At 44.7% G+C, this 25,550-nt stretch overlaps 1 protein-coding gene across 1 annotated transcript in view; it reads left to right on the top strand.

Annotated features, from left to right (window-relative positions):
• The window catches only part of LOC138666674 (uncharacterized), a 70,944-nt gene that overhangs the window by 10,724 nt on the left and 34,670 nt on the right, over positions 1-25,550 (top strand). The window contains exon 2 of the mRNA XM_069754862.1: positions 17,573-17,759. Within this exon, the coding sequence (XP_069610963.1) occupies positions 17,573-17,759 (187 nt within the window). The remainder of the gene's footprint in view (positions 1-17,572; positions 17,760-25,550) is intronic.

Raw genomic sequence — 25,550 nt, 5'->3', positions numbered from 1 at the left:
GAGAGTGCAGGGAAAAATACCGTCCGCACCGACTAACGGAGCGGAGGCGCCCCTCTGCGTCCCAGAGCTTCCAGCAAGCAAGGCAAAATTCACATAAGCATGCTGGACAGAAAAAATAGCAAACAAGTAAAAAGCAAAGCGAAACTTAGCTTCTGCTGGAGAAAACGGGTAACCAGGAAGATCCAGGAGCGAACTAGACCAATGCTACAACATTGACAGCTGGCATCAGACAAGGATCCAAGTGGAGTTAAATAGAGCAGCCCACTAACGAATTAGCCTCGTCACCTGTAGAAGGAAACCCAGAAACACCCACAGGCATCAGAGAAAGTCCATGGACAGAACCAGCCAAAGTACCATTCACGACCACAGGAGGGAGCCCGAAAACAGAACTCACAACAGCACCCCCCCCTTGAGGATGGGTCACCGAACCCTCACGAGAGCCCCCAGGCCGACCAGGATGAGCCAAATGAAAGGCACGAACCAGATCGGCCGCATGAACATCAGAGGCAAAAACCCAGGAATTATCCTCCTGACCATAACCCTTCCACTTGACCAAGTACTGGAGTTTCCGTCTCGAAATACGAGAATCCAAAATCTTCTCCACCACATACTCCAACTCCCCCTCAACCAACACCGGAGCAGGAGGGTCAACGGATGGAACCACAGGCGCCACATATCTCCGCAACATCGACCTATGGAACACATTATGGATGGCAAAAGAATCTGGAAGCGCCAAACGAAATGACACAGGATTGATAACCTCAGAAATTTTATACGGACCAATGAAACGAGGCTTAAACTTAGGAGAGGAAACCTTCATAGGAACATAACGAGACGACAACCAAACTAAATCCCCAACACGAAATCGGGGACCCACACAACGCCGGCGGTTAGCGAAACGTTGAGCCTTCTCCTGGGACAATGTCAAATTGTCCACCACATGAGTCCAAATCTGCTGCAACCTATTCACCACAGTATCTACACCAGGACGGACAGTCTGAAGACTCAACCTGCCCTGAAGAGAAACGAGGATGGAAACCAGAATTGCAGAAAAATGGCGAAACCAAAGTAGCCGAGCTGGCCCGATTATTAAGGGCAAACTCAGCCAACGGCAAAAAGGACACCCAATCATCCTGATCAGCAGAAACAAAGCATCTCAGATATGTTTCCAACGTCTGATTAGTTCGTTCGGTTTGGCCATTTGTCTGAGGATGGAAAACCGAGGAAAAAGACAGATCAATGCCCATCCTAGCACAAAAGGATCGCCAAAACCTCGAAACAAACTGAGAACCTCTGTCCGAAACGATGTTCTCCGGAATGCCATGTAAACGAACCACATGCTGGAAAAACAATGGCACCAAATCAGAGGAGGAAGGCAATTTAGACAAGGGTACCAAATGGACCATCTTAGAAAAGCGATCACAAACCACCCAAATGACCGACATCTTTTGAGAGACGGGGAGATCCGAAATAAAATCCATAGAAATATGCGTCCAGGGCCTCTTCGGGACCAGCAAGGGCAAAAGCAACCCACTAGCACGAGAACAGCAGGGCTTAGCCCGAGCACAAGTCCCACAGGACTGCACAAAAGAATGCACATCCCGTGACAAAGAAGGCCACCAAAAGGATCTAGCCACCAAATCTCTGGTACCAAAGATTCCAGGATGCCCAGCCAACACCGAACAATGAAGCTCAGAGATAACTCTGCTAGTCCATTTATCAGGGACAAACAGTTTATCTGCTGGGCAACGATCAGGTCTATCAGCCTGAAATTTTTGCAGCACCCGCCGCAAATCAGGGGAGATGGCAGACAAAATTATCCCCTCTTTGAGAATACCTGCCGGCTCAGAAACACCCGGAGAGTCAGGCACAAAACTCCTTGACAGGGCATCAGCCTTCACATTCTTAGAGCCCGGAAGGTACGAAACCACAAAATCAAAACGGGAGAAAAATAACGCCCATCGAGCCTGTCTCGGATTCAACCATTTGGCAGACTCAAGATAAGTCAAATTTTTGTGATCTGTCAAGACCACCATGCGATGCTTGGCTCCCTCAAGCCAATGACGCCACTCCTCGAATGCCCACTTCATGGCCAACAATTCTCGATTACCAACATCATAATTGCGCTCAGCAGGCGAAAACTTTCTAGAAAAGAAAGCACATGGCTTCATTCCCGAGCCATCAGAACTTCTTTGCGACAAAACAGCCCCTGCTCCAATCTCAGAGGCATCAACCTCAACCTGAAACGGGAGCGAAACATCTGGCTGGCACAACACAGGGGCAGAAGAAAAACGATGCTTCAATTCCCGAAAAGCATCCACGGCCGCAGAAGACCAATTGACCACATCAGCACCCTTCTTGGTCAAATCAGTCAACGGTTTAGCAACACTAGAAAAATTAGCGATGAAGCGACGATAAAAATTAGCAAAGCCCAGGAACTTTTGCAGGCTCTTCACAGATGTCGGCTGAGTCCAATCATGAATGGCCTGGACTTTAACAGGGTCCATCTCGACAGTAGAAGGGGAAAAAATGAACCCCAAAAATGAAACCTTCTGAACTCCAAAGAGACACTTTGACCCCTTCACAAACAAGGAATTAGCACGAAGTACCTGGAACACCATTCTGACCTGCTTCACATGAGACTCCCAATCATCCGAAAAGACCAAAATATCATCCAAATACACGATCAGGAATTTATCCAGGTACTCTCGGAAGATGTCATGCATAAAGGACTGAAATACTGATGGAGCATTGGAAAGCCCGAATGGCATCACCAGGTACTCAAAATGGCCCTCAGGCGTATTAAATGCTGTTTTCCATTCATCGCCCCGTTTAATACGCACAAGATTATACGACCCTCGAAGGTCTATCTTGGTAAACCAACTAGCCCCTTTAATACAAGCAAACAAGTCGGACAGCAACGGCAAAGGATACTGAAATTTGACAGTAATTTTATTAAGAAGGCGGTAATCAATACAAGGTCTCAAAGAACCATCCTTCTTGGCCACAAAAAAGAACCCTGCTCCCAACGGTGATGACGATGGGCGAATATGGCCTTTCTCCAAGGATTCCTTTATATAACTCCGCATAGCGGCGTGTTCTGGCACAGATAAATTGAACAATCGGCCCTTAGGAAACTTACTACCAGGAATCAAATTAATTGCACAATCACAATCCCTATGAGGAGGTAGGGCACTGGCTTTGGGCTCATCAAATACATCCTGATAATCCGACAAAAACTCCGGAACTTCAGAAGGAGTAGAAGACGAAATTGACAAAAATGGAACATCACCATGTACCCCCTGGCAACCCCAGCTGGACACAGACATAGATTTCCAGTCCAATACTGGATTATGGACCTGTAGCCATGGTAACCCTAAAACGACCACATCATGCAGATTATGTAACACCAAAAAACGGATATCCTCCTGATGTGCAGGAGCCATGCACATGGTCAATTGGGTCCAGTACTGAGGCTTATTCTTGGCCAAAGGCGTAGCATCAATTCCTCTCAATGGAATAGGATGCTGCAAGGGCTCCAAGAAAAAACCACAGCGCCTAGCATACTCCAGGTCCATCAAATTCAGGGCAGCGCCTGAATCCACAAATGCCATAACAGAGTAGGAAGACAAAGAACAAATCAGAGTAACGGACAATAGAAATTTTGACTGTACCGTACCAATGGTGGCAGACCTAGCGAACCGCTTAGTGCGCTTAGGACAATCGGAGATAGCATGAGTGGAATCACCACAGTAAAAACACAGCCCATTCTGACGTCTGTGTTCCTGCCGTTCAGTTCTGGTCAAAGTCCTATCACACTGCATAGGCTCAGGCCCGTGCTCAGATAGTACCGCCAAATGGTGCACAGATTTACGCTCACTCAAGCGCCGATCGATCTGAATGGCCAAGGACATAGACTCATTCAGTCCAGCAGGCATGGGAAATCCCACCATGACATCTTTAAGGGCTTCAGAGAGACCCTTTCTGAAGATTGCTGCCAGGGCACATTCATTCCACTGAGTGAGCACAGACCACTTTCTAAACTTCTGACAATATATCTCTGCTTCATCCTGACCCTGACACAGAGCCAGCAAGATTTTCTCTGCCTGATCCACTGAATTAGGTTCGTCATAACGCAATCCGAGCGCCAGGAAAAACGCATCCACATCACGCAATGCCGGATCTCCTGGCACAAGGGAAAATGCCCAGTCTTGAGGGTCACCACGTAACAAAGAAATAATGATCCTTACTTGTTGAGCAGGATCACCTGAGGAGCGAGGTTTCAAAGCTAGAAACAATTTACAATTATTTTTGAAATTCAAGAACTTAGATCTATCACCAAAAAATAAATCAGGAATTGGAATCCTAGGCTCTGACATCGAATTCTGAACCACAACATCTTGAATGTTTTGTACCCTTGTAGTGAGATTATCCATCCAAGAGGACAGACCTTGAATGTCCATGTCTACACCTGTGTTCTGAACCACCCAGAGGTAAAGGGGAAAAGTGAGACAGAACACGCTGCAAAGAAAAAAAAATGGTCTCAGAGCTTCACTTATCCCTCTATTGAGATGCATCAATACTTTTGGCCAGCTGTACTGTTATGATATGGTGGTTAGAACAAATAGTGGACCTGGTAGTTAGAGCACCAGAAAAGACCTGATAGCACATTAATACAGGACAAGCTCTGGGAAGTGGAACCTCTGCTGACCGCAATCCCTAATCCTATCACGTACACTAGAAATAGCCGTGGAGCGCTCCTAACATGACCTAGGCACCTCGTTACAGCCTCAGAACTAGCTAGCCCTAGAGATAGGAAAAATAAGCCTATCTTGCCTCCGAGAAAATTCCCCAAAGGAAAAGGCAGCCCCCCACATATATTGACTGTGAGTAAGATGAAATCACAAACACAGAGATGAAATAGATTTAGCAAAGAGAGGCCCGACTTACTAAACAGACAGAAGATAGGAAAGGTCACTTTGCAGTCAGCACAAAGCCCTACAAAAGCCACACAGAGAGTGCAGGGAAAAATACCGTCCGCACCGACTAACGGAGCAGAGGCGCCCCTCTGCGTCCCAGAGCTTCCAGCAAGCATGGCAAAATTCACATAAGCATGCTGGACAGAAAAAATAGCAAACAAGAAAAAAGCAAAGCGAAACTTAGCTTCTGCTGGAGAAAACAGGTAACCAGGAAGATCCAGGAGCGAACTAGACCAATGCTACAACATTGACAGCTGGCATCGGACAAGGATCCAAGTGGAGTTAAATAGAGCAGCCCACTAACGAATTAGCCTCGTCACCTGTAGAAGGAAACCCAGAAACACCCACAGGCATCAGAGAAAGTCCATGGACAGAACCAGCCGAAGTACCATTCACGACCACAGGAGGGAGCCCGAAAACAGAACTCACAACACTAACCACCACTAGCATGACCAGGCACATGTCATATAAACACCCGACTCGATGGACCGAACGTCTGGGTCCACAATTGGTGCCAGCGCGTGACACTACTGACTCTTCCCCTGGGCTACATGCTTGCCAATGCTCTGTCCATGACACTGGTGCAAATGCCTCCCGCCCTGCACCTGTCCTTCCACATTCTGGGGCACCATCATCAGGCACTTACAAATCCTTTCCCCAGCATAATGTTCAGCTGACCTTGCTACCTCAGGCCTCGGAGCAAAAAAGAAAGCTCTCAGCCACCCACCCACAGGCTCAATTGCTAAATGGACACAGCTCCAGTCTGCTTACAATGGAAATGTTGCCGTTTTAGATTTGTAGACATGGAGGAGTTCCGCCGACTCATTGTTAGAATGTTTTGTTTTTGACCATCCGCCATCTTGTGGTTTTCTGGCTGCTGATCTTTTTCCCCTGGTGCTAGGTTGTCTTAGGTCAGGTGATTGTATCACCCTTTATTACCCAGCACCTGCCTCCCAGGCCTTGCTGTGGACAACAGTGTTAATCCGCTAGAGTTCTGGCTAGGTGCTTTGATAGCTTTCTGTGTTGGATTTTATGCAGTTCTGGGATCTCTAGTTCTGCTATCCTTAGTTTCTGTTTTCAGTTGGTTTCTGCAGCCTTCTCTGTGATTTCTATTAAGAGGTGACCTGTTTTTTATACCCAGTCCTTAGATCTTTCAGGGACCTCCTTCCCCCATCTATATATCTTCGCTGAAGTTAACCTAGGAACGTCGGTGGGTCTATTCACAAGGAATGGGTCGCCCCCTCCATAGTAGGGTATCAGCCTAGTCTCAGTGCAGGGTCAGTTTTCCCCCTTCTATCCTAGTTCTGTGTTGCAGTTCCTGTTGTGAATTCTGTGGCAGAGCTCCCTCCTGTGGTCACAAGTGGTACTTCGGCTGATTCTCTCTGGGAGCTTCCGTTTGTGGAGGAAACTGGTACTGCTGCTTCTGAGTTTCCTCCCTCAGGTGATCTGGTGAGGTCGTTAGGTGCTTCTCTACTTAACCCCACCTAATGCTTTGATTCATGCTTCCTGTCAATGTTCCAGTGTTGGACTTGTGTTTCTCTGGATCATTCCTGTGGCCTGCTGCTCTGCATAGCTAAGTGCTTCTTTGCTATTTGTTGCTGTTTTTTCTGTCCAGCTTGTCTATTTGTTTTGCTGGAAGCTCTGGGACGCAAAGGGTGTACCTCCGTGCCGTTAGTTCGGTACGGAGGGTCCTTTTGCCCCCTTGCGTGGTTTTCTTTAGGGTTTTGTGTAGACCGCAAAGTTATCTTTCCTATCCTCGTTCTGTCTAGAATATCGGGCCTCACTTTGCTGAATCTATTTCATCCCTACGTTTGTCTTTTCATCTTACTCACAGTCATTATATGTGGGGGGCTGCCTTTTCCTTGGGGGTATTTCTCTGAGGCAAGAGAAATACCCCCAGGCTTATTTTTCTATCTTCAGGCTAGTTAGTTTCTCAGGCTGTGCCGAGTTGCATAGGGAGCGTTAGGCGCAATCCACGGCTGCCTCTAGTTGTGTTTGGAGAGGATCAGGGATTGCGGTCTGCAGAGTTCCCACGTCTCAGAACTCGTTCTGTTATTTTGGGTTATTGTCAGATCACTGTGTGTGCTCTGACCTCCATGTCCATTGTGAGACTGAATTGCCTTTCATAACAGTACAGGAAACCAAAAGTACTAATGATTCTCAATAGAGGGAAAAAATAAGTTCTGAGACCATTTTTATTTCTTGGCATTGTGTTTTGTCTTTTTTTCCCCTAGACATTTGGGTGGTTCAGTACACAGGTGTAGCGATGGACATTAGAAGTCTGTCTTCATTTGTGGATCAGCTCTCGGCAAGAGTACAAAAGATTCAAGACACTATTGATCAGAAATCTATGTTAGAACCAAGAATTCCTATTCCTGATTTGTTTTTTGGAGATAGAACTAAGTTTCTGAGTTTCAAAAATAATTGTAAGTTATTTCTGGCCTTGAAACCTCGTTCCTCTGGTGATCCAGTTCAACAGGTTTTGATTATTATTTCTTTTTTGTGCGGCGACCCTCAGGACTGGGCATTTTCTCTTGCGCCAGGAGATCCTGCATTGGGTGATGTCAATGCGTTTTTCCTGGCGCTCGGATTGCTGTACGATGAGCCTAATTCAGTGGATCAGGCAGAAAAGAATTTGCTGGCTCTTTGTCAGGGTCAGGATGAGATAGAGGTATATTGCCAGAAATTTAGAAAATGGTCAGTGCTCACTCAATGGAATGAATCTGCGCTAGCAGCTATGTTCAGAAAGGGTCTCTCTGAAGCCCTTAAGGATGTCATGGTGGGATTTCCTATGCCTGCTGGTTTGAATGAGTCTATGTCTTTGGCTATTCAGATCGGTCGACGCTTGCGTGAGCGTAAATCTGTGCACCATTTGGCGGTATTACCTGAGCTTAAACCTGAGCCTATGCAGTGCGATAGGACTTTAACCAGAGTTGAATGGCAAGAACACAGACGTCTGAATGGGCTGTGTTTCTACTGTGGTGATTCCACTCATGCTATCTCTGATTGTCCTAAGCGCACTAAGCGGTTCGCTAGGTCTGCCACCATTGGTACGGTACAGTCAAAATTTCTTCTGTCCGTTACCTTGATCTGCTCGTTGTCATCATATTCTGTCATGGCATTTGTGGATTCAGGTGCTGCTCTGAATTTGATGGACTTGGAATATGCTAAGCGTTGTGGGTTTTTCTTGGAGCCCTTGCAGTGTCCTATTCCATTGAGAGGAATTGATGCTACGCCTTTGGCCAAGAATAAGCCTCAATACTGGACCCAGCTGACCATGTGCATGGCTCCTGCACATCAGGAGGTTATTCGCTTTCTGGTGTTGCATAATCTGCATGATGTGGTCGTGTTGGGGTTGCCATGGCTACAAGCCCATAATCCTGTATTGGATTGGAAATCCATGTCGGTGTCCAGCTGGGGTTGTCAGGGGGTACATGGTGATGTTCCATTTTTGTCAATTTCGTCATCCACCCCTTCTGAGGTTCCAGAGTTCTTGTCTGATTACCGGGATGTATTTGATGAGCCCAAGTCCGATGCCCTACCTCCGCATAGGGATTGTGATTGTGCTATCAATTTGATTCCTGGTGGTAAATTCCCAAAAGGTCGACTGTTTAATTTATCCGTGCCTGAGCACACCGCTATGCGCAGTTATGTGAAGGAATCCCTGGAGAAGGGGCATATTCGCCCGTCATCGTCGCCATTAGGAGCAGGGTTCTTTTTTGTAGCCAAAAAGGATGGTTCGCTGAGACCTTGTATAGATTATCGCCTTCTTAATAAGATCACTGTTAAATTTCAGTACCCCTTGCCTTTGTTATCTGATTTGTTTGCTCGGATTAAGGGGGCTAGTTGGTTCACCAAGATTGATCTTCGTGGTGCGTATAATCTGGTGCGAATCAGGCGAGGCGATGAATGGAAAACTGCATTTAATACGCCCGAGGGTCATTTTGAGTATCTAGTGATGCCATTCGGACTTGCCAATGCTCCATCAGTGTTTCAGTCCTTTATGCATGACATCTTCCGAGAGTACCTGGATAAATTCCTGATTGTGTACTTGGATGACATTTTGATCTTCTCGGATGGTTGGGAGTCTCATGTGAAACAGGTCAGAACGGTTTTTCAGGTCCTGCGTGCTAATTCTTTGTTTGTGAAGGGATCAAAGTGTCTCTTTGGTGTGCAGAAGGTTTCATTTTTGGGGTTCATCTTTTCCCCTTCTACTATCGAGATGGATCCTGTTAAGGTCCAAGCCATCCATGATTGGACTCAGCCGACATCTCTGAAAAGTCTGCAAAAGTTCCTGGGCTTTGCTAATTTTTATCGTCGCTTCATCTGCAATTTTTCTAGTATTGCCAAACCATTGACCGATTTGACCAAGAAGGGTGCTGATTTGGTCAATTGGTCTTCTGCTGCTGTGGAAGCTTTTCAAGAGTTGAAGCGTCGTTTTTCTTCTGCCCCTGTGTTGTGTCAACCAGATGTTTCTCTTCCGTTCCAGGTCGAGGTTGATGCTTCTGAGATTGGAGCAGGGGCTGTTTTGTCGCAGAGAGGTTCTGATTGTTCAGTGATGAAACCATGCGCTTTTTTTTCCAGGAAGTTTTCGCCTGCTGAGCAGAATTATGATGTGGGCAACCGAGAGTTGCTGGCCATGAAGTGGGCATTCGAGGAGTGGCGTCATTGGCTTGAAGGAGCTAAGCATCGTGTGGTGGTATTGACTGATCATAAGAACTTGACTTATCTCGAGTCTGCTAAGCGTTTGAATCCTAGACAGGCTCGTTGGTCGCTGTTTTTCGCCCGTTTTGACTTTGTGATTTCGTACCTTCCGGGCTCTAAAAATGTGAAGGCGGATGCTCTGTCTAGGAGTTTTGTGCCCGACTCTCCGGGTTTATCTGAGCCGGCGGGTATCCTCAAGGAAGGAGTAATTGTGTCTGCCATCTCCCCTGATTTGCGGCGGGTGCTGCAAAAATTTCAGGCTAATAAACCTGATCGTTGTCCAGCGGAGAAACTGTTTGTCCCGGATAGGTGGACAAATAAAGTTATCTCTGAGGTTCATTGTTCGGTGTTGGCTGGTCATCCTGGAATCTTTGGTACCAGAGAGTTAGTGGCTAGATCCTTTTGGTGGCCATCTCTGTCGCGGGATGTGCGTACTTTTGTGCAGTCCTGTGGGATTTGTGCTCGGGCTAAGCCCTGCTGTTCTCGTGCCAGTGGGTTGCTTTTGCCCTTGCCGGTCCCGAAGAGACCTTGGACACATATCTCTATGGATTTTATTTCAGATCTTCCCGTCTCTCAAAAGATGTCAGTCATTTGGGTGGTCTGTGATCGCTTTTCTAAGATGGTCCATCTGGTACCCTTGTCCAAGTTGCCTTCCTCCTCTGATTTGGTGCCATTGTTCTTCCAGCATGTGGTTCGTTTGCATGGCATTCCAGAGAATATCGTTTCTGACAGAGGTTCCCAGTTTGTTTCGAGGTTTTGGCGAGCCTTTTGTGGTAGGATGGGCATTGACTTGTCTTTTTCCTCGGCTTTTCATCCTCAGACTAATGGCCAGACCGAACGAACCAATCAGACCTTGGAAACCTATCTGAGATGCTTTGTTTCTGCCGATCAGTATGACTGGGTGTCCTTTTTGCCTTTGGCTGAGTTCGCCCTTAATAATCGGGCCAGCTCGGCTACCTTGGTTTCGCCATTTTTCTGCAATTCTGGGTTCCATCCTCGTTTCTCTTCAGGACAGGTTGAGTCTTCGGACTGTCCTGGTGTGGATACTGTGGTGGACAGGTTGCAGCAGATTTGGACTCATGTAGTGGACAATTTGACCTTGTCCCAGGAGAAGGCTCAACGTTTCGCTAATCGCAGACGCCGTGTGGGTCCCCGACTTCGTGTTGGGGATCTGGTTTGGTTATCTTCTCGTCATATTCCTATGAAGGTTTCCTCTCCTAAGTTTAAACCTCGTTTCATTGGTCCTTATAGGATTTCTGAGGTTATTAATCCTGTGTCTTTTCGTCTGACCCTCCCAGATTCTTTTTTCATACATAACGTCTTCCATAGGTCATTGTTGCGGAGATACGTGGCACCTATGGTTCCATCTGTTGACCCTCCTGCCCCGGTTTTGGTGGAGGGGGAATTGGTGTATATTGTGGAGAAGATTTTGGATTCTCGTGTTTCAAGACGGAAACTCCAGTATCTGGTTAAATGGAAGGGTTATGCTCAGGAGGATAATTCCTGGGTTTTTGCCTCTGATGTCCATGCTCCCGATCTTGTTCGTGCCTTTCATGTGGCTCATCTTGGTCGGCCTCGGGGCTCTGGTGAGGGTTCGGTGACCCCTCCTCAAGGGGGGGGTACTGTTGTGAATTCTGTGGCAGAGCTCCCTCCTGTGGTCACAAGTGGTACTTCGGCTGATTCTCTCTGGGAGCTTCCGTTTGTGGAGGAAACTGGTATTGCTGCTTCTGAGTTTCCTCCCTCAGGTGATCTGGTGAGGTCGTTAGGTGCTTCTCTACTTAACCCCACCTAATGCTTTGATTCATGCTTCCTGTCAATGTTCCAGTGTTGGACTTGTGTTTCTCTGGATCATTCCTGTGGCCTGCTGCTCTGCATAGCTAAGTGCTTCTTTGCTATTTGTTGCTGTTTTTTCTGTCCAGCTTGTCTATTTGTTTTGCTGGAAGCTCTGGGACGCAAAGGGTGTACCTCCGTGCCGTTAGTTCGGTACGGAGGGTCTTTTTGCCCCCTTGCGTGGTTTTCTTTAGGGTTTTGTGTAGACCGCAAAGTTATCTTTCCTATCCTCGTTCTGTCTAGAATATCGGGCCTCACTTTGCTGAATCTATTTCATCCCTACGTTTGTCTTTTCATCTTACTCACAGTCATTATATGTGGGGGGCTGCCTTTTCCTTGGGGGTATTTCTCTGAGGCAAGGTAGGCTTATTTTTCTATCTTCAGGCTAGTTAGTTTCTCAGGCTGTGCCGAGTTGCATAGGGAGCGTTAGGCGCAATCCACGGCTGCCTCTAGTTGTGTTTGGAGAGGATCAGGGATTGCGGTCTGCAGAGTTCCCACGTCTCAGAGCTCGTTCTGTCATTTTGGGTTATTGTCAGATCACTGTGTGTGCTCTGACCTCCATGTCCATTGTGAGACTGAATTGCCTTTCATAACAAGTTCCATAACACTCATGGCAGCAGCCATACCTTAGTACTCGGTCACCAGCCTCCACTATTTCTCCCAGTGTGGAGTCCCAGCACATGTCCAGGAACACCACCCGTGCCCTTACCAAAGCACTTACTAGGATTGTCCACTTAATGACCGACATGAGGAGAAGCACTTGTGGCCAGGGATGCTACGTTTCCCTGACAGCACACTGGGTGAACATTGTGGAAGCCAGGGCTGAGTCCCACACTGGCTCAACACATGTGCTAATGACACCTAGGATTGCTGGCCCTACTTCTATCAAGGTTTCATCCACCTCCTACACCAGTTCCTGCACCACCTCCTCCAAGATCACTGTGGCTAAGCTCCAGAGATATAGTAGGGAGATGGGAGAAAGTTCCACAAAGTCAACTATCACTGCAGCCCTCCTCCAGTGGGGCCTTTATGGCAGAGTGGCCCAACAGAAGCCTCTCAGTGAAAGACATATGAAAACCCGCACAACGTTTGCTAAAAAACACATGAAGGACTCCCAGACTATAAGAAATAAGATTCTCTGGTCTGATGAGATGAAGAGAGACCTTTTTGGTGATAATTCTAAGCATTGTGTGTGTAGAAAACCAGGCACTGCTCATCTCCTGACCAATACAATCCCAACAGTGAAACATGGTGATGGCAGTATCATGCTATGGGGGTGTTTTTCAGCTGCAGGGACAGGATGACTGGTTGCCATTGAAGGAAACATGAATGCGGCCAAGTAGAGGGACATCCTGGATGAAAACCTCTTCCAGGGTTCCCTGGACCTCAGACTTGGCCGAAGGTTCATCTTCCACAACAAGACAATGACCCTAAGCACACATCTAAAATAACAAAGGAGTTGATTCAGAACAACTCTGTGATCATTCTTGGCTAGCCCAGCCAGAGTCCTTATCTAAACCCAATTTAGCATTTCTGGAGAGACCTGAAAATGGCTGTCTACCAACGTGCACAATCCAACCTGATGGAACTGGAAAGGATCTGCAAGGAAGAATGACAGAGGATCCCCAAATCCAGGTGTGAAAAACTTGTTGCCTCATTCCCAAGAAGTCTCATGGTTGTACTAGCTCAAAAGGGTGCTTCTACTCAATACTAAGCAAAGAGTCTGAATACTTATGACCATGTGATATTTATGTTTTTATTTTTTAATTAATATGTATAAATTTCTACATTTCTCTTTTTTCAGTCAAGATGGGGTGCAGAGTGTACATTAATGAGAAAAAAATGAACTTTTTTGAATTTACCAAATGGCTGCAATGAAACAGAGTGAAAAATTTAAAGGGGTCTGAATACTTTCCGTACCCACTGTATGTCCCTACTTGTTGGTGCATTACATTTTGAGTCCATTTACATTTTTGTTAATGAAAACCTGTTGCCCTACATGTCTAACCATGTAAACATAAATCGATTATTGATTTGCACCAGGGTGATATTGTATGCTGGAACACTGGGTGTCAGAAGAAATGTATGTCTTTATCTGTCTAAAGTCATGCCCAGTGGATTACCTGCCCCAGGTAATTTTGCTATTTTTCTTATGTATCGGAATAGGAAAAATTACCCACACACAAAAATTATCATTTCCCCATTGACCTGGTATAAAGATTTCATCTCCCAAGAGTGCACTATATAATATTTCTGGTGTAGAACATCAGGCCATGAAAAATTATATACAGTAGCAGATAGTCTGCAACATGGGTTCATCAACTGTCCACATCACTAGCAGGTGTAGGTTTCTTTTTTGGCATTAAAAAAGATTGTAGTTTCAGACATGTATTGACTATTGATAAATTAACAAAAGAGAGAAACAAGAATCAGTATCCGTTACCACTCCTCCGTCATCTCTATAACCAGCTGTTGGGTGCCCGTTGGTTAGCCATACTTGATCTCAACGGTGCATATAACCTGATCCATGTAAGAGGATACAGGTGGATGACGTCATTTAACATACCTGAGGGTCACTATGAGTATCACGTGATACTTTTGGACTACGTAATGCCTTAGCTGTTAATCCAAATTTTGGGAATGACATATTCAGAGATTTAAGTGGTTAATATATAATGACCTATCTGGAAGACTTCTTGGTTTATTGAACTGATTATGAGTCTCACATCTACCATGTACACCCTGTACTCCAAAGACTCAGAGACAATTTTTTGTTTCCTAAGCTTGAAAATGTATTTTACTTGTTCGAGTATATCTTGTCTGTAAATATATTACATTTTTTTCTAAAATTGCCAAACCATTGACTTAACTAAATAAGGAGAAGATGTGGTTTGCTGGAGACCTGAGGTGGCCCATGTCTTCACTGAGTTGAAGGAATGCTTCACATAAATTGTTGGCTTCATTTCTTAAAAGGTGCTAGGCATAAAGTCACTGAAGAAACAACCAAATAACTCAACCCCAGGCAAGCAAGATGGGATTTGTTCTTTTATAGCTTTAATAATAATATAATAATAATTACAATAATAATAATCATAATAATTGTATTGATATAGCGCCAACATATTCCGCAGCACTTGACAATTAGGCGGGGAGCTTTGATTTTGACATTCAGAATTGGTGCTAAAAACAAAAGCCAATGTGATCTCAACAAATTTCTCTCTGTCTTTAAACAAGTTCCTATTCTTGCTTTTTCTCTAGATCTGACTGAAGAAATCTATAGATCCCAAGATCTAGCCCTGTACAATTCTCTCACCTTAAAATTGTTTATTAGTCCTCATTTCCCTCTGCGAGTCCTATTGAAATCACATGACTCATTTTTCACAGATCAGCCTAGGATTAATAATACTCATGGACTGGAAGCCAGGTAATTTTGGTGGCAAGCTATAGTTCGGGAGTGTAGGAAATGCGTGGTTTCATTTGGAATCTGCAAAAATTTTAGAGGTATTAAAAGCATATGTATGATAAAGCTGAAAATGTATCTGTTCTGGACTGACTAAGGTTCCTTGTGCCAAGCTGATTCCAAAATGTATTGCTTCATATAAAATAATTGAGGTAATTTACCCTGTATCTTTACATTTGATACTTCCGATGTCATTTAAGAAACCATTTTACAGGTTCATTCTCAAGGTAAAGTGTTCACCCTTTCAAAGATCCTCCTCCTCCCGTAATAATCAAAGGCAACTTGGAGTAGCTACAGAGAATTTTAGATTCATGTATAATGATGAGATCATAACAATATTTGGTTATCTGGAAGGGGATATGGTCGAAAGGAGAGATCCTTGGTTTCCGATGAGCAACATCAATGATAACAACCTAAATAGATTTCATCTATTGCTCCAGGATGAACCTAGGGGTCCAAAGAGGCCGCTCTTAAAATGAGGTTTACTGCCACATCTCCACCAGAACCTGCTCCGGCAATGTCTTGTTCTGTCACCAGGTGCCTCTGCATTATGTTGGTGATGGGGGACATGTCAGGGCCAGAAGCTCTATCCACCAAGAGATATAGTGTGGCTGAAATCTGTAGTGCTGTCCAGTCTGGCACAACAGGTGTGTGTGCCGTCCAGCAGGAGTAATCAGCTTCCTGTTGTGGCCAGTGATATAGCACCACACCCTAATTAAACTTCCTGCATACTGCTAGGAGGTGCCAGTTATAGTTTTTACTTGCACTGGTTTTCTCCTGCTATTTAGCTTGTTTGATTTCAGTTTCTGACCTCGACCAATGTTTAGACTATCAGTCTGCCTGACGATTCTCTTCCTGTCTCTGACCTCCTGGAATTGAAGTGACTACCCTCTGCCAGGTCGCTCCCTTGTCCCTTGGCCAGCATCCACTCCTTACTGCTTTGTAAGTCCAGATATCGGTATAGGAGTTAAAGGGTGAAGACCAGGGTATTACTTGGGATCTGTTAGATGGCATTGCAGTGTAAAGTCTGTCTGTGGAAGTACTTTTTAAAGGTGCCAGCCTTTCATTGACAATGCTCCCTAAAATTCATTATATCAATCATCTGATCACCATGCAAGACGTCAAGGACTCATCGTCACCGCCAGGAACCGGATCATCAAGGCCTGCAGGACGACACCAGATTCATCACGTGCTGACCGCGTCGGCACCACCGTTAGAACCTAAGACTCTACTTATTGCCCTTATTACCTCCCTCAGCACACCAATTGTGCTCATATCACCTGCCATATCCCTGCCTCTACTTTTCCCTCCCTGTGTGGAGTATACCCCTGTTATAGTAAAATTAACTTTAAAGGGACACTGTCACCTGAATTTGGAGGGAACAATCTTCAGCCATGGAGGCCGGGTTTTTGGGGTTTTGATTCACCCTTTCCTTACCCATTGGCTGCATGCTGGCTGCAATATTGTATTGAAGTTCATTCTCTGTCCTCCGTAGTACATGCCTGCACAAAGCAATCTTGCCTTGCACAGGCGTGTACTATGGAGGACAGAGATTGAGCTTCAATTCAATATTGCAGCCAGCATGCAGCCAGCGGGTAAGGAAAGGGTGAATCAAAAACCCCAAAACCCCGCCTCCATGGCTGAAGATTGTTCCCTCCAAATTCAGGTGACAGTGTCCCTTTAACCATTGCTTTGCCTCCTGTCAGTTACTGCATTTTGCAACCTGCTCTCAACCTCACTCCACAGCTCTCAAAGGCTGTCATGGTGCAGGGCAAGATGGCAGTTGAGGCTGTAATAAAGGTCTATCCTCATCAGCAATGAGTTTTTGCCTTGGATGCAATGATAGCTGGAAATTGGTCTAAAGACCACTTTGGGTACCAACATGAAGAGGCCTTCATGAGGGAGCATAATACTGGTCTTATTCCTGGGATCATGGTGTGGGGTGGCATAATGGACAGAAACTACACCCTTTAAGTCTTCATTCCAGGTACACTAACAGATTAGCGTTACATTGATTTGATCGTGGAACCAGTGGTACTGCCATTTCTCCAAAGTGTATTTCAACATGTCGCATCAACCAGGCCACATGTTTCTTACGCTACTGTGAGCAGCCTATGTGGTCTAAACATGCTATCAACGCCTGCGGTGTCTCCAGACTTGTCTCCCATTGAGCACATCTGGGATGTCATTGGTCAGAAATTGTGAAGGAAGCAGCCAGCAGCGGATCTTGATGATTTTCATTCCCAAGTGCATTCAGAGTGGCAGAACCTTTCTCAGATGACCATTAATAACTTTATCAATAGCAGTCAAGGCTGGACGTGCGGGGATTTCTGTAAATGGCGTTTGTACTCAAGACTGGATAGGACCAAATTTTATTTCTACTTTTTCATCATTTGCATATTATTAGCATGTCTGTCCATCCTGTAATTTCTAGAATTCCACAACTTTTCCTTCTTGGTGTTGTAATCTCAATGTTCAAGAGTGTATTAAGTGATTATGTAAAAGAAAGTTCTATACATTGCAGTTTTCACATTGGCCACTAGAGAACGCCATTTTAACTTCATGTCTTGGGAGTAATTCTGAACTCTGCCAATTTCAGGAAATAGGGAAAGTTACCGGATTCTTCCAAAGGAATGGATTTCCTGCGCCATCAGAGTATAGCAGGAGATCATCTATACAGTCATCATTTCTTCAAGGAGTTCGCAAGGAGTTGGATACAATGATCCTGTCTTCCTTGCTATGTCTTTACATCTTGCAGATTTCGATGGTAGCATCATGCACGTTAGGTAGGTGATTAGATTTTCTTTATACTGTTTATTTTCTGGATGAAAAGCGTTTTTGTGTCGAGACTTGTTTTGCCTTGAACGGAGACATACCAGCTGTATTTATACGCAGTTGGGAAGTTCCACGCTCACATCGTACTGCTGTTTGGGTATTTAGAGTAAAAAATGAGAGAAGCTGATATATTTTCCTAATTTTTTTTAAAACTTGTATTATTTCACATTTTCATTCTTTTTTTTTCATATTGTGTCCCAAGAAGTTAGAAAAGACCAAAAGTGTCACAATTAGGACTTTGTTGGCTCTATTTTCATCCAGTAACTGATAGCCAACAGATTTCTTGAGATGACAGCCGTTATGCTGCAGTACAACATCTTTTACAGTGCAGAACAAAACCATTCATTCAGTAAGGGGTTAAGTAGATGTTATTATTATAAAAAGTTCTGATCACTAGCATGATTATAATCAAATGAATGTGAATGTAATCCAAAAATAATTATTTTTGATAATCCATTTCCTGAACCAGAGTCCATTTCCTGAACCAGAGCGACAAAACTGCGGATATGAGTTATGTGCGCGGCATCTGCAGGAGGGCGACCTATAAGATACAGCTGACATGCTGCTGCGATGCTTAGGAAAGAATACTACCCTGTTTAACCACATAGATGATGTGGATGTACATGTTATTTCTTGATTGCCTTCTGTTCCATTATTTTGGTGGGAGGATGAACAAACGCGTAAATTCTAGAAAATAATGTGATATTTTTATAGGTCGGGTTGTTAAGGATGTGTAAATACTATTTTTTTTAAATCTCATAGAACAATGGGTTAAGGAAAAGGGCAATCTGTTTTTTTCTCTGCTACTTTTTTTTTTTTTTTACTTTATTCCCATTAGTGGACTTGAACTCGGCTGAGTCCGGACACAGATTCAATGCAATACTTCTGTATAAAATTGAAAAGAATCATATTGGATTTCTGTTAAACTAGTAGCGCAAATATGGTAGTCATAGGGGCAACAAATCATTGCCCTTCCTTTGTGAGCTGATGAGTTGAGATACAGAGCCCCGTCTTCCTAAACTACAAGGATCAGTGTTCTCCCAGATTCCTGCAGTCTTTGCAGCATCAGGAGCCTGGCTATATGTGTCAACCTGATGTAACAGATGCCACTCTCCCACTTCCAGTCTCTATAGGTGCTGCCAGCGGCATAGCATGGTTTGCCTGCGCAAGTCAAGCGTTTTGTGCCTCATAACTTGTAGACCATTAGCTTTCCCAGAGTATCTTCCACCAGTCCAGTACTGAACCCACTATCCCCCAAACACATACCGATGTGATTGTAGTTTGCCATTTTGCCTCTTCACCCTTTAGTTATTTTGATCTATAATTTTAAGATGAAAAAAATTATACAGTACATTATAGTACTTTTTTCATTTATTTTTCATTACATGTTTTTTTAATATAACTATTGTGTTATCCTACCCCTAGCAATATCCCTAGTTCTAACATTAACCCTAGTCATATCCCTAACTCAAGTTATATATCTATTCCAAAGACATACTGATAGGGAATTTAGATTGTGAGTCCCGTCGGGGACAGTGATGATAATGTGTGCAAACTGTAAAGCGCTGCGTAATATGTTAGCGCTATATAAAAATAAAGATTATTATTATTATTATATCTCAAACCTTAGCTCTAACCCCAGTCTTAAGCATAGTCTTAACCCTAGTTAAAAATTGCATAGGTAGTGTTTTTTTTTTTTTTTTCTTTTACAGGGGATGCTTTTTCAAATTTGGCAGAGCTCCCCCAGCTACAGAACACACAATATAATTAAATTTTAGTTTTTACATACTTTTTCTTACAGGATACACTTTTTGACATTTGAGACAGCTCTCACAACAGGATTCTATATCTCCTCTCACAAAATTATAAGTGAGAGGAGAAACAATGAACTGTTGGAAAACATAATGCAACCTTTCTCATTGTTACAGTCTTTTTATCGCTTTATTTTTTTAAATTAAACTTTGTGTGTTTTTTAATATAACTAATTTATTAATTTGGCTCTAATTTTAACCCTTGCAATATCTCTAACCCTTGTCCTAACACTAAACCTATCTAACCCACATCCTAACCCAAACCGTAACCCTACCTCTAACCCACATCCTAACCCGAACCATAACCCTAACTCTAAACCACGTCCTAACCCACACCGTAACCCTAACTCCAACCCATGTCCTAACCCTAAACCATAGCCTTATCTGAAGCCCTACTCCTAACCCTAACGATATTCTTAACCCTTGAGTTAGAAAAAGTATGTAAAATCTTAAAATTTATTTTATTGCCAATGTGTTTTTTTTCCCAGGCACAATTTTCTAAATTTAAGACAGCTCCCCCAGAAGGTTTCTGTCTCAGGTTTCACAAAATTACAAGTGACTAGAAAGGCAAGGAGCTGTGGGAAAGCAGAATGCAGCCTTTATCACCCTTTTTTTTTAACTCACTATTTTTTAATGAAATTTTTGTGTTTTTTTTAATATATAACTATTTTATTAACATAGCCCTAAACCTAACCTTAGTATTATCTCTAACCCTTGTCCTAATGCTAAACCCTAGATATACAGCTCTGGTACAAATTAAGAGACCACTGCACATTTTATAAAAATCAGCTTCTCTACATGCCTGACAGCCATTCCATGACTGCGTATCGCCAAGATTGGTCCTTCTCTCTCATGACATCATAATCCCACCATACCAAATTCTCCATAAAACCAAAACTTATTACTGAACAAATTAACACATGACCATTTTTTCTTTGGATAAATGGGCCACAGCGGCCGTTTATTAACAAAACAAACATAATAACACTATTTATACAATTGTGTAAAAAACATGAAGGGAGGGTGCTTGGAGCTAACAAAACTGGCACACCATGGGCAAAAGCCGCCCCACAAACTTTTTTAACCTAACCTTCTTTACCCTCAGCCATAACCACCAGCTCGAGGGCACCATGTAACCCGTTTCTGGGCAAACCTACTCCAAAAGCTCCCGAGGTAAACACCCCGTCCAGAGCCCGTAAACCGAAGCCAGTTCAACCCCATAAAACATCAACTCCAAGAACCCAACCCCCCGCAGCCACTGTAACAATGACCTAACACTAAAGGTACTGTCACATTTAGCGACGCTGCAGCGATATAGACAATGATGCCGATCGCTGCAGCGTCGCTGTTTAGGACGCTAGGAGACGTCAAACACCGGCAACGCAGAACGATGCAGGAGCGATCCAGTGACGTACTTATCGTTCTCATTGGTTGTTCGCTCCATGAAGAAACATTGCAGGCATCGTTGCTTTTGCTGTCAAACATGATGAATCACGCCGACCTGACGACCAAATAAAGTTCCAGACTTTCAGCAACGACCAGCGATGTCACAACAGGATCCTGATCGCTGCTGCGTGTCAAACACAACGAGATCGCTATCCAGGACGCTGCAACGTCACGGATCGTTGTCGTTCTCGTTGTAAAGTTGCTCAGTGTGAAGGTACCTTAACTCCCTAGAAGTAAAATAATCCCGTTAAAACCGAATGCCCCAACCCCCACCAATCAACTAATCCCCACAAAAACAAAAGAGGGTGGGTGGGTTCTTCTTTACCTACTAATGCCACATGTACTGTCCCTAACCACACATTTTTCTTTATACCCACACCCTCCTCAGCCTAAACACCCGCCCTCTCCTTTGTCCCCTTTCAACCAATCCCACTGCACTGCCTTTAAATGTTCCCACTCCCCTTGGCACCACAGTCATGGGGGGGCTTTCATTTAGCTGTGCAAATTGCAGCCCCCCCCGCTTGACTGCGTATCGCCAAGATTGGTCCTTCTCTCTCATGACATCATAATCCCACCATACGAAATTCTCCATAAAACCAAAACGTATTACTGAACAAATTAACACATGACCATTTTTTCTTTGGATAAATTGGCCACAGCAGCTGTTTATTAACAAAACAAACATAATAACACTACTTATACAATTGTGTAAAAAACTTGAGGGGAGGGTTCTTGGAGCTAACAATATTGGCACACCATGGGCAAAAGCCCCCCCACAAACTTTTTTAACCTAACCTTCTTTACCCTCAGCCATAACCACCAGCTCGAGGGCACCATGTAACCCGTTTCCGGGCAAACCAACTCCAAAAGCTCCCGAGGTAAACACCCCGTCCAGAGCCTGTAAACCGAAGCCAGTTCAACCCCATAAAACATCAACCCAACCCCCCGCCAACCACAAGCAGCCCTGACAACCTCAGGCTCGCGAGTGCCCCACCACCGCCACTACTCTCTCAACTCCTTCCTGTATGGCTAGCGCCCACAAGTCCAAACCTATATCGTTTAAATGAACACCATCATTCCTCCAAAAGTTCCCAACCCCATCTTCCAATTCCAAATGCCAAACCGCCACACCCCCATTCCGGGAAGCAAAACTTCCTACAGCCCTGTTCAGCTTGACCATGCCCTATTAATACCCTTATGAGAATGTGCCGCCCTCCAAGTCTTCTTCGGCACGATAACAGAACAAACCATCACCATCCCAGGAAAAGATACCCACAATCTCAGAAAGTCAAAGCGGATATCCCAAATCAACTCCCTCACCGGCTTAGACTCCAAGTTGTTCCCTCCCAAATGTACCACCACTATATCCGGCGTGCGATCCAACCGAGCAGCGCGGGCAAATTCAGACAACAATCTACACCACAACATGCACCGAAATCCCAACCAACGAGCAACCACTATATCTCTGCAAAAACCCAGTTGCCTCCCATTTTGCCTAACGTCAGCCCGAATCGCTCCCCAATGAACGAAGGAATGTCGAAGTATCCAAGCCAACAGATGAGTCCAACCTGCAAGATACAACAACAATTACTACAAAAATAACAAATGTCCACCCTCGATCAAGATACTCCCTTCAACGCCGAACGTAAGACAAATATCGATTAGACGTCCATCTTCCTATATGCCTTATTACATCCGCACCCAAACCCAAGCCATCCGCCTCCAAGGCTGCCCCAATTCTAAATGAGTGTGAGCCAAAGAAAAAGGGGTCAAGACATAACAACACTAAGACTTTTTTTTAACACTGCCGTAAATTGAAACCACGACGAAAACTCCCCTTGACGGTGCCTCAACAGTGGACCGGACCTACCATACCACAATCCCCAATAATCCTCCAAACAACAATGTGGACACATCAAACCACCCACCACCTTCCCTAACACCACCCGTTTTCCCTTCCCCAGCTGATCAGTCTTTGAACGTCTAATCCAAAAGGTAATACCTCCTGTCCAAAAATCTACATCCTCGGCTAACAAGCCCCCGGCCAAATCCTTTGTAGGGGACACCAGCTCCCCAAGTCTCAATGCCCCCAAAAAGGCCAAAGAAAAAGCCAAGCGAAATAGAACGGCCTCAAAATGAGAACTACAAATCTCCCTCAAAGCCCCCCCCCAAACGTTCCAACATCCCAAAAGTTATGGGCCTGCCCTTGTCACAAATTGAGGATCCTTTACGAACCTCTTAATGCCTATCGTATCAAGAAGTCTTTCGTAACATCCATAGAACCCTGAAGCTTGAGACCAAAAGCCACAACAGCTTTAAATTTGTTCAACTTTGACATTGACCAACCCCATTCCTCCGCTGACCCTATCAATAACAAAAGCGCCATTATCTTATCACTGTCAGACACAACCGCACCCAACTGATCTAACCACTGCTCCCATGTATGTCACAACGATTCGTAACCTGACCAAGTCCGTCCCGACACCGAAGCCTGTATGAAACGACCGCCTCGTCCGCAACAATCTGCCACAAATGTGAAGGGCATCCTGTTCCTGCCTCCTCTGCGTATGGTGCCAACTCCCAGAAATGCTCTCACTGCAAACGAGACAAAGCATCCGCAATAGAATTTTGAACGCCGTGTAAATGAACAGCTGAAATCCATGTATTCAACTCCAGGCACCGCAACACCAACTCCCGCACCAATCTAATCACCGGGGAAGAGGAAGAAGAAAGGCTATTAATCACCGCCACCACACTCGCATTATCGCAATGGAAACGCACCCGCCTATCTTTAAACATGTTGCCCCAGATAAACACAGATACAACGATTGGAAACAATTCCAGCAACACCACATTTTTTGTAAATCCATTTTTACACCACCAATCGGGCCAAACGCCAACGCTCCATTTACCTCCACAATAGGCGCCGTAACCAACACTGCCCGCCGCATCCGTAAAAATCTCACAATCAAAATCATTAAGTTCCTCCTGAAGAATCAAAGACCTTCCATTATACTTTTGTAAAAAACGCCTCCAAACAATTAAATCCTCTCTATGCTCTTTATTCAATCGAATTAAATGATGCGCCGACCGCACTCCAGAAGTCGCTCTGGATAATCTCCTGGAAAAAATTTTACCCATTGGCATAATGCGACATGCAAAATTCAAACGACCTAACAGCGACTGTAACTCCTTCAATGTAACCTTGTGCAATTTTTCAACTCTCAGCACCTCCTGCTGGAGAGATAGCAACTTATCTTCGGGCAACCTGCACTCCATTCTCTCAGAATCGATAAGAATTCCCAAAAAACTCAACACCATGCATGGGCCCTCTATCTTTTCCTGCGCTAATGGAACACCAAAGTGTCCCGACACCCATACCATGGGAGCCAACAAATTCCTACACACTAGTGAATCTGGCGGTCCAACAAACAAAAAATCATCCAGGTAGTGGATGACTGAAGGAACCTGCGAAACATCGTGCACAACCCACTCTAAAAAAGTACTAAAAGACTCAAATAGTGAGCAAGAAATCGAACAGCCCATGGGTAAACACCTATCCAAATAAAAAACCCCATTCCAAAAGCAACCCAAAAGAGGAATGCTATCGGGGTGAACCGGAAGCAATTGGAAAGCCGATTCAACATCTGTCTTAGCCATTAACGCACCAGTGACAACTTGTTAGGTTCCTTCTTTGGAACAACCCCCAAGGGCGAAACAATCACTCCCTCCTCAGGTAAACAACTAAACGGCCCTGCCATTCGCCCCAAATCCACCTCCTTCGCCAATTTTGCAGTAACTGCATGTAAATCAGCCGACCTCAGATTCTTTTTTGAAAAAGGAAATTCATGAGTGGGATGAGGAATCCGAAAACCCTCAGAAAAACCTTTGAAAAGTAACTTCGCCTTTAACCGATCCGGATACCTATTTAGATAAGGGGCCATCTTTTGTACATTCACTGGTGTCACCCCCTTGACCAAAACCCACTGCAGGTCTACCCCTCGCTTTTCTAAAACATTTGGCCGCTCCATGTGAGACCCCATTGCAGTGGGAACATACATCCTTGAATTTACAAGTGCTACCGTACTTGCATTGGCCGTCATTAAACTGCCAACACATCCCTGTTTTGTCTTTCGTCCCCTGAGTCCCTTGACCCCCACCTCCCTGTTCCGGATGCTGCCCAACACTCCCTCCGCCCCCTGTGAAAGGACTGCCCAAACCGTGTTGGTGCCATAACTTTCAACCACAACCCTATATCTTTCTGGTCCCATTTTATCTCAGGCCTAACCACCTTCCTTTGCCTAAATTGCTCATCGTACTGCAGCCACGCCAGGCCACCGTACGCCCTATATGCTTCAATAGCATCCAAGTAACAAAAAAGACCCGAACAATTTTCCAGAAACTTTTCACCAATAACACTCGCCAAAATAGCAAACGCCTGCTGCCAATTAACGAACGTCTGCGGAATCAAACGCCACCTATGCT

This window comes from Ranitomeya imitator, chromosome 2 (assembly GCF_032444005.1).
Source record: "Ranitomeya imitator isolate aRanImi1 chromosome 2, aRanImi1.pri, whole genome shotgun sequence".
NCBI classification, from domain to species: Eukaryota; Metazoa; Chordata; class Amphibia; order Anura; family Dendrobatidae; genus Ranitomeya; species Ranitomeya imitator.
The sequence above is the reverse complement of the archived record's forward strand: the minus strand, read 5'-3'. Positions and strand labels throughout refer to the sequence as shown.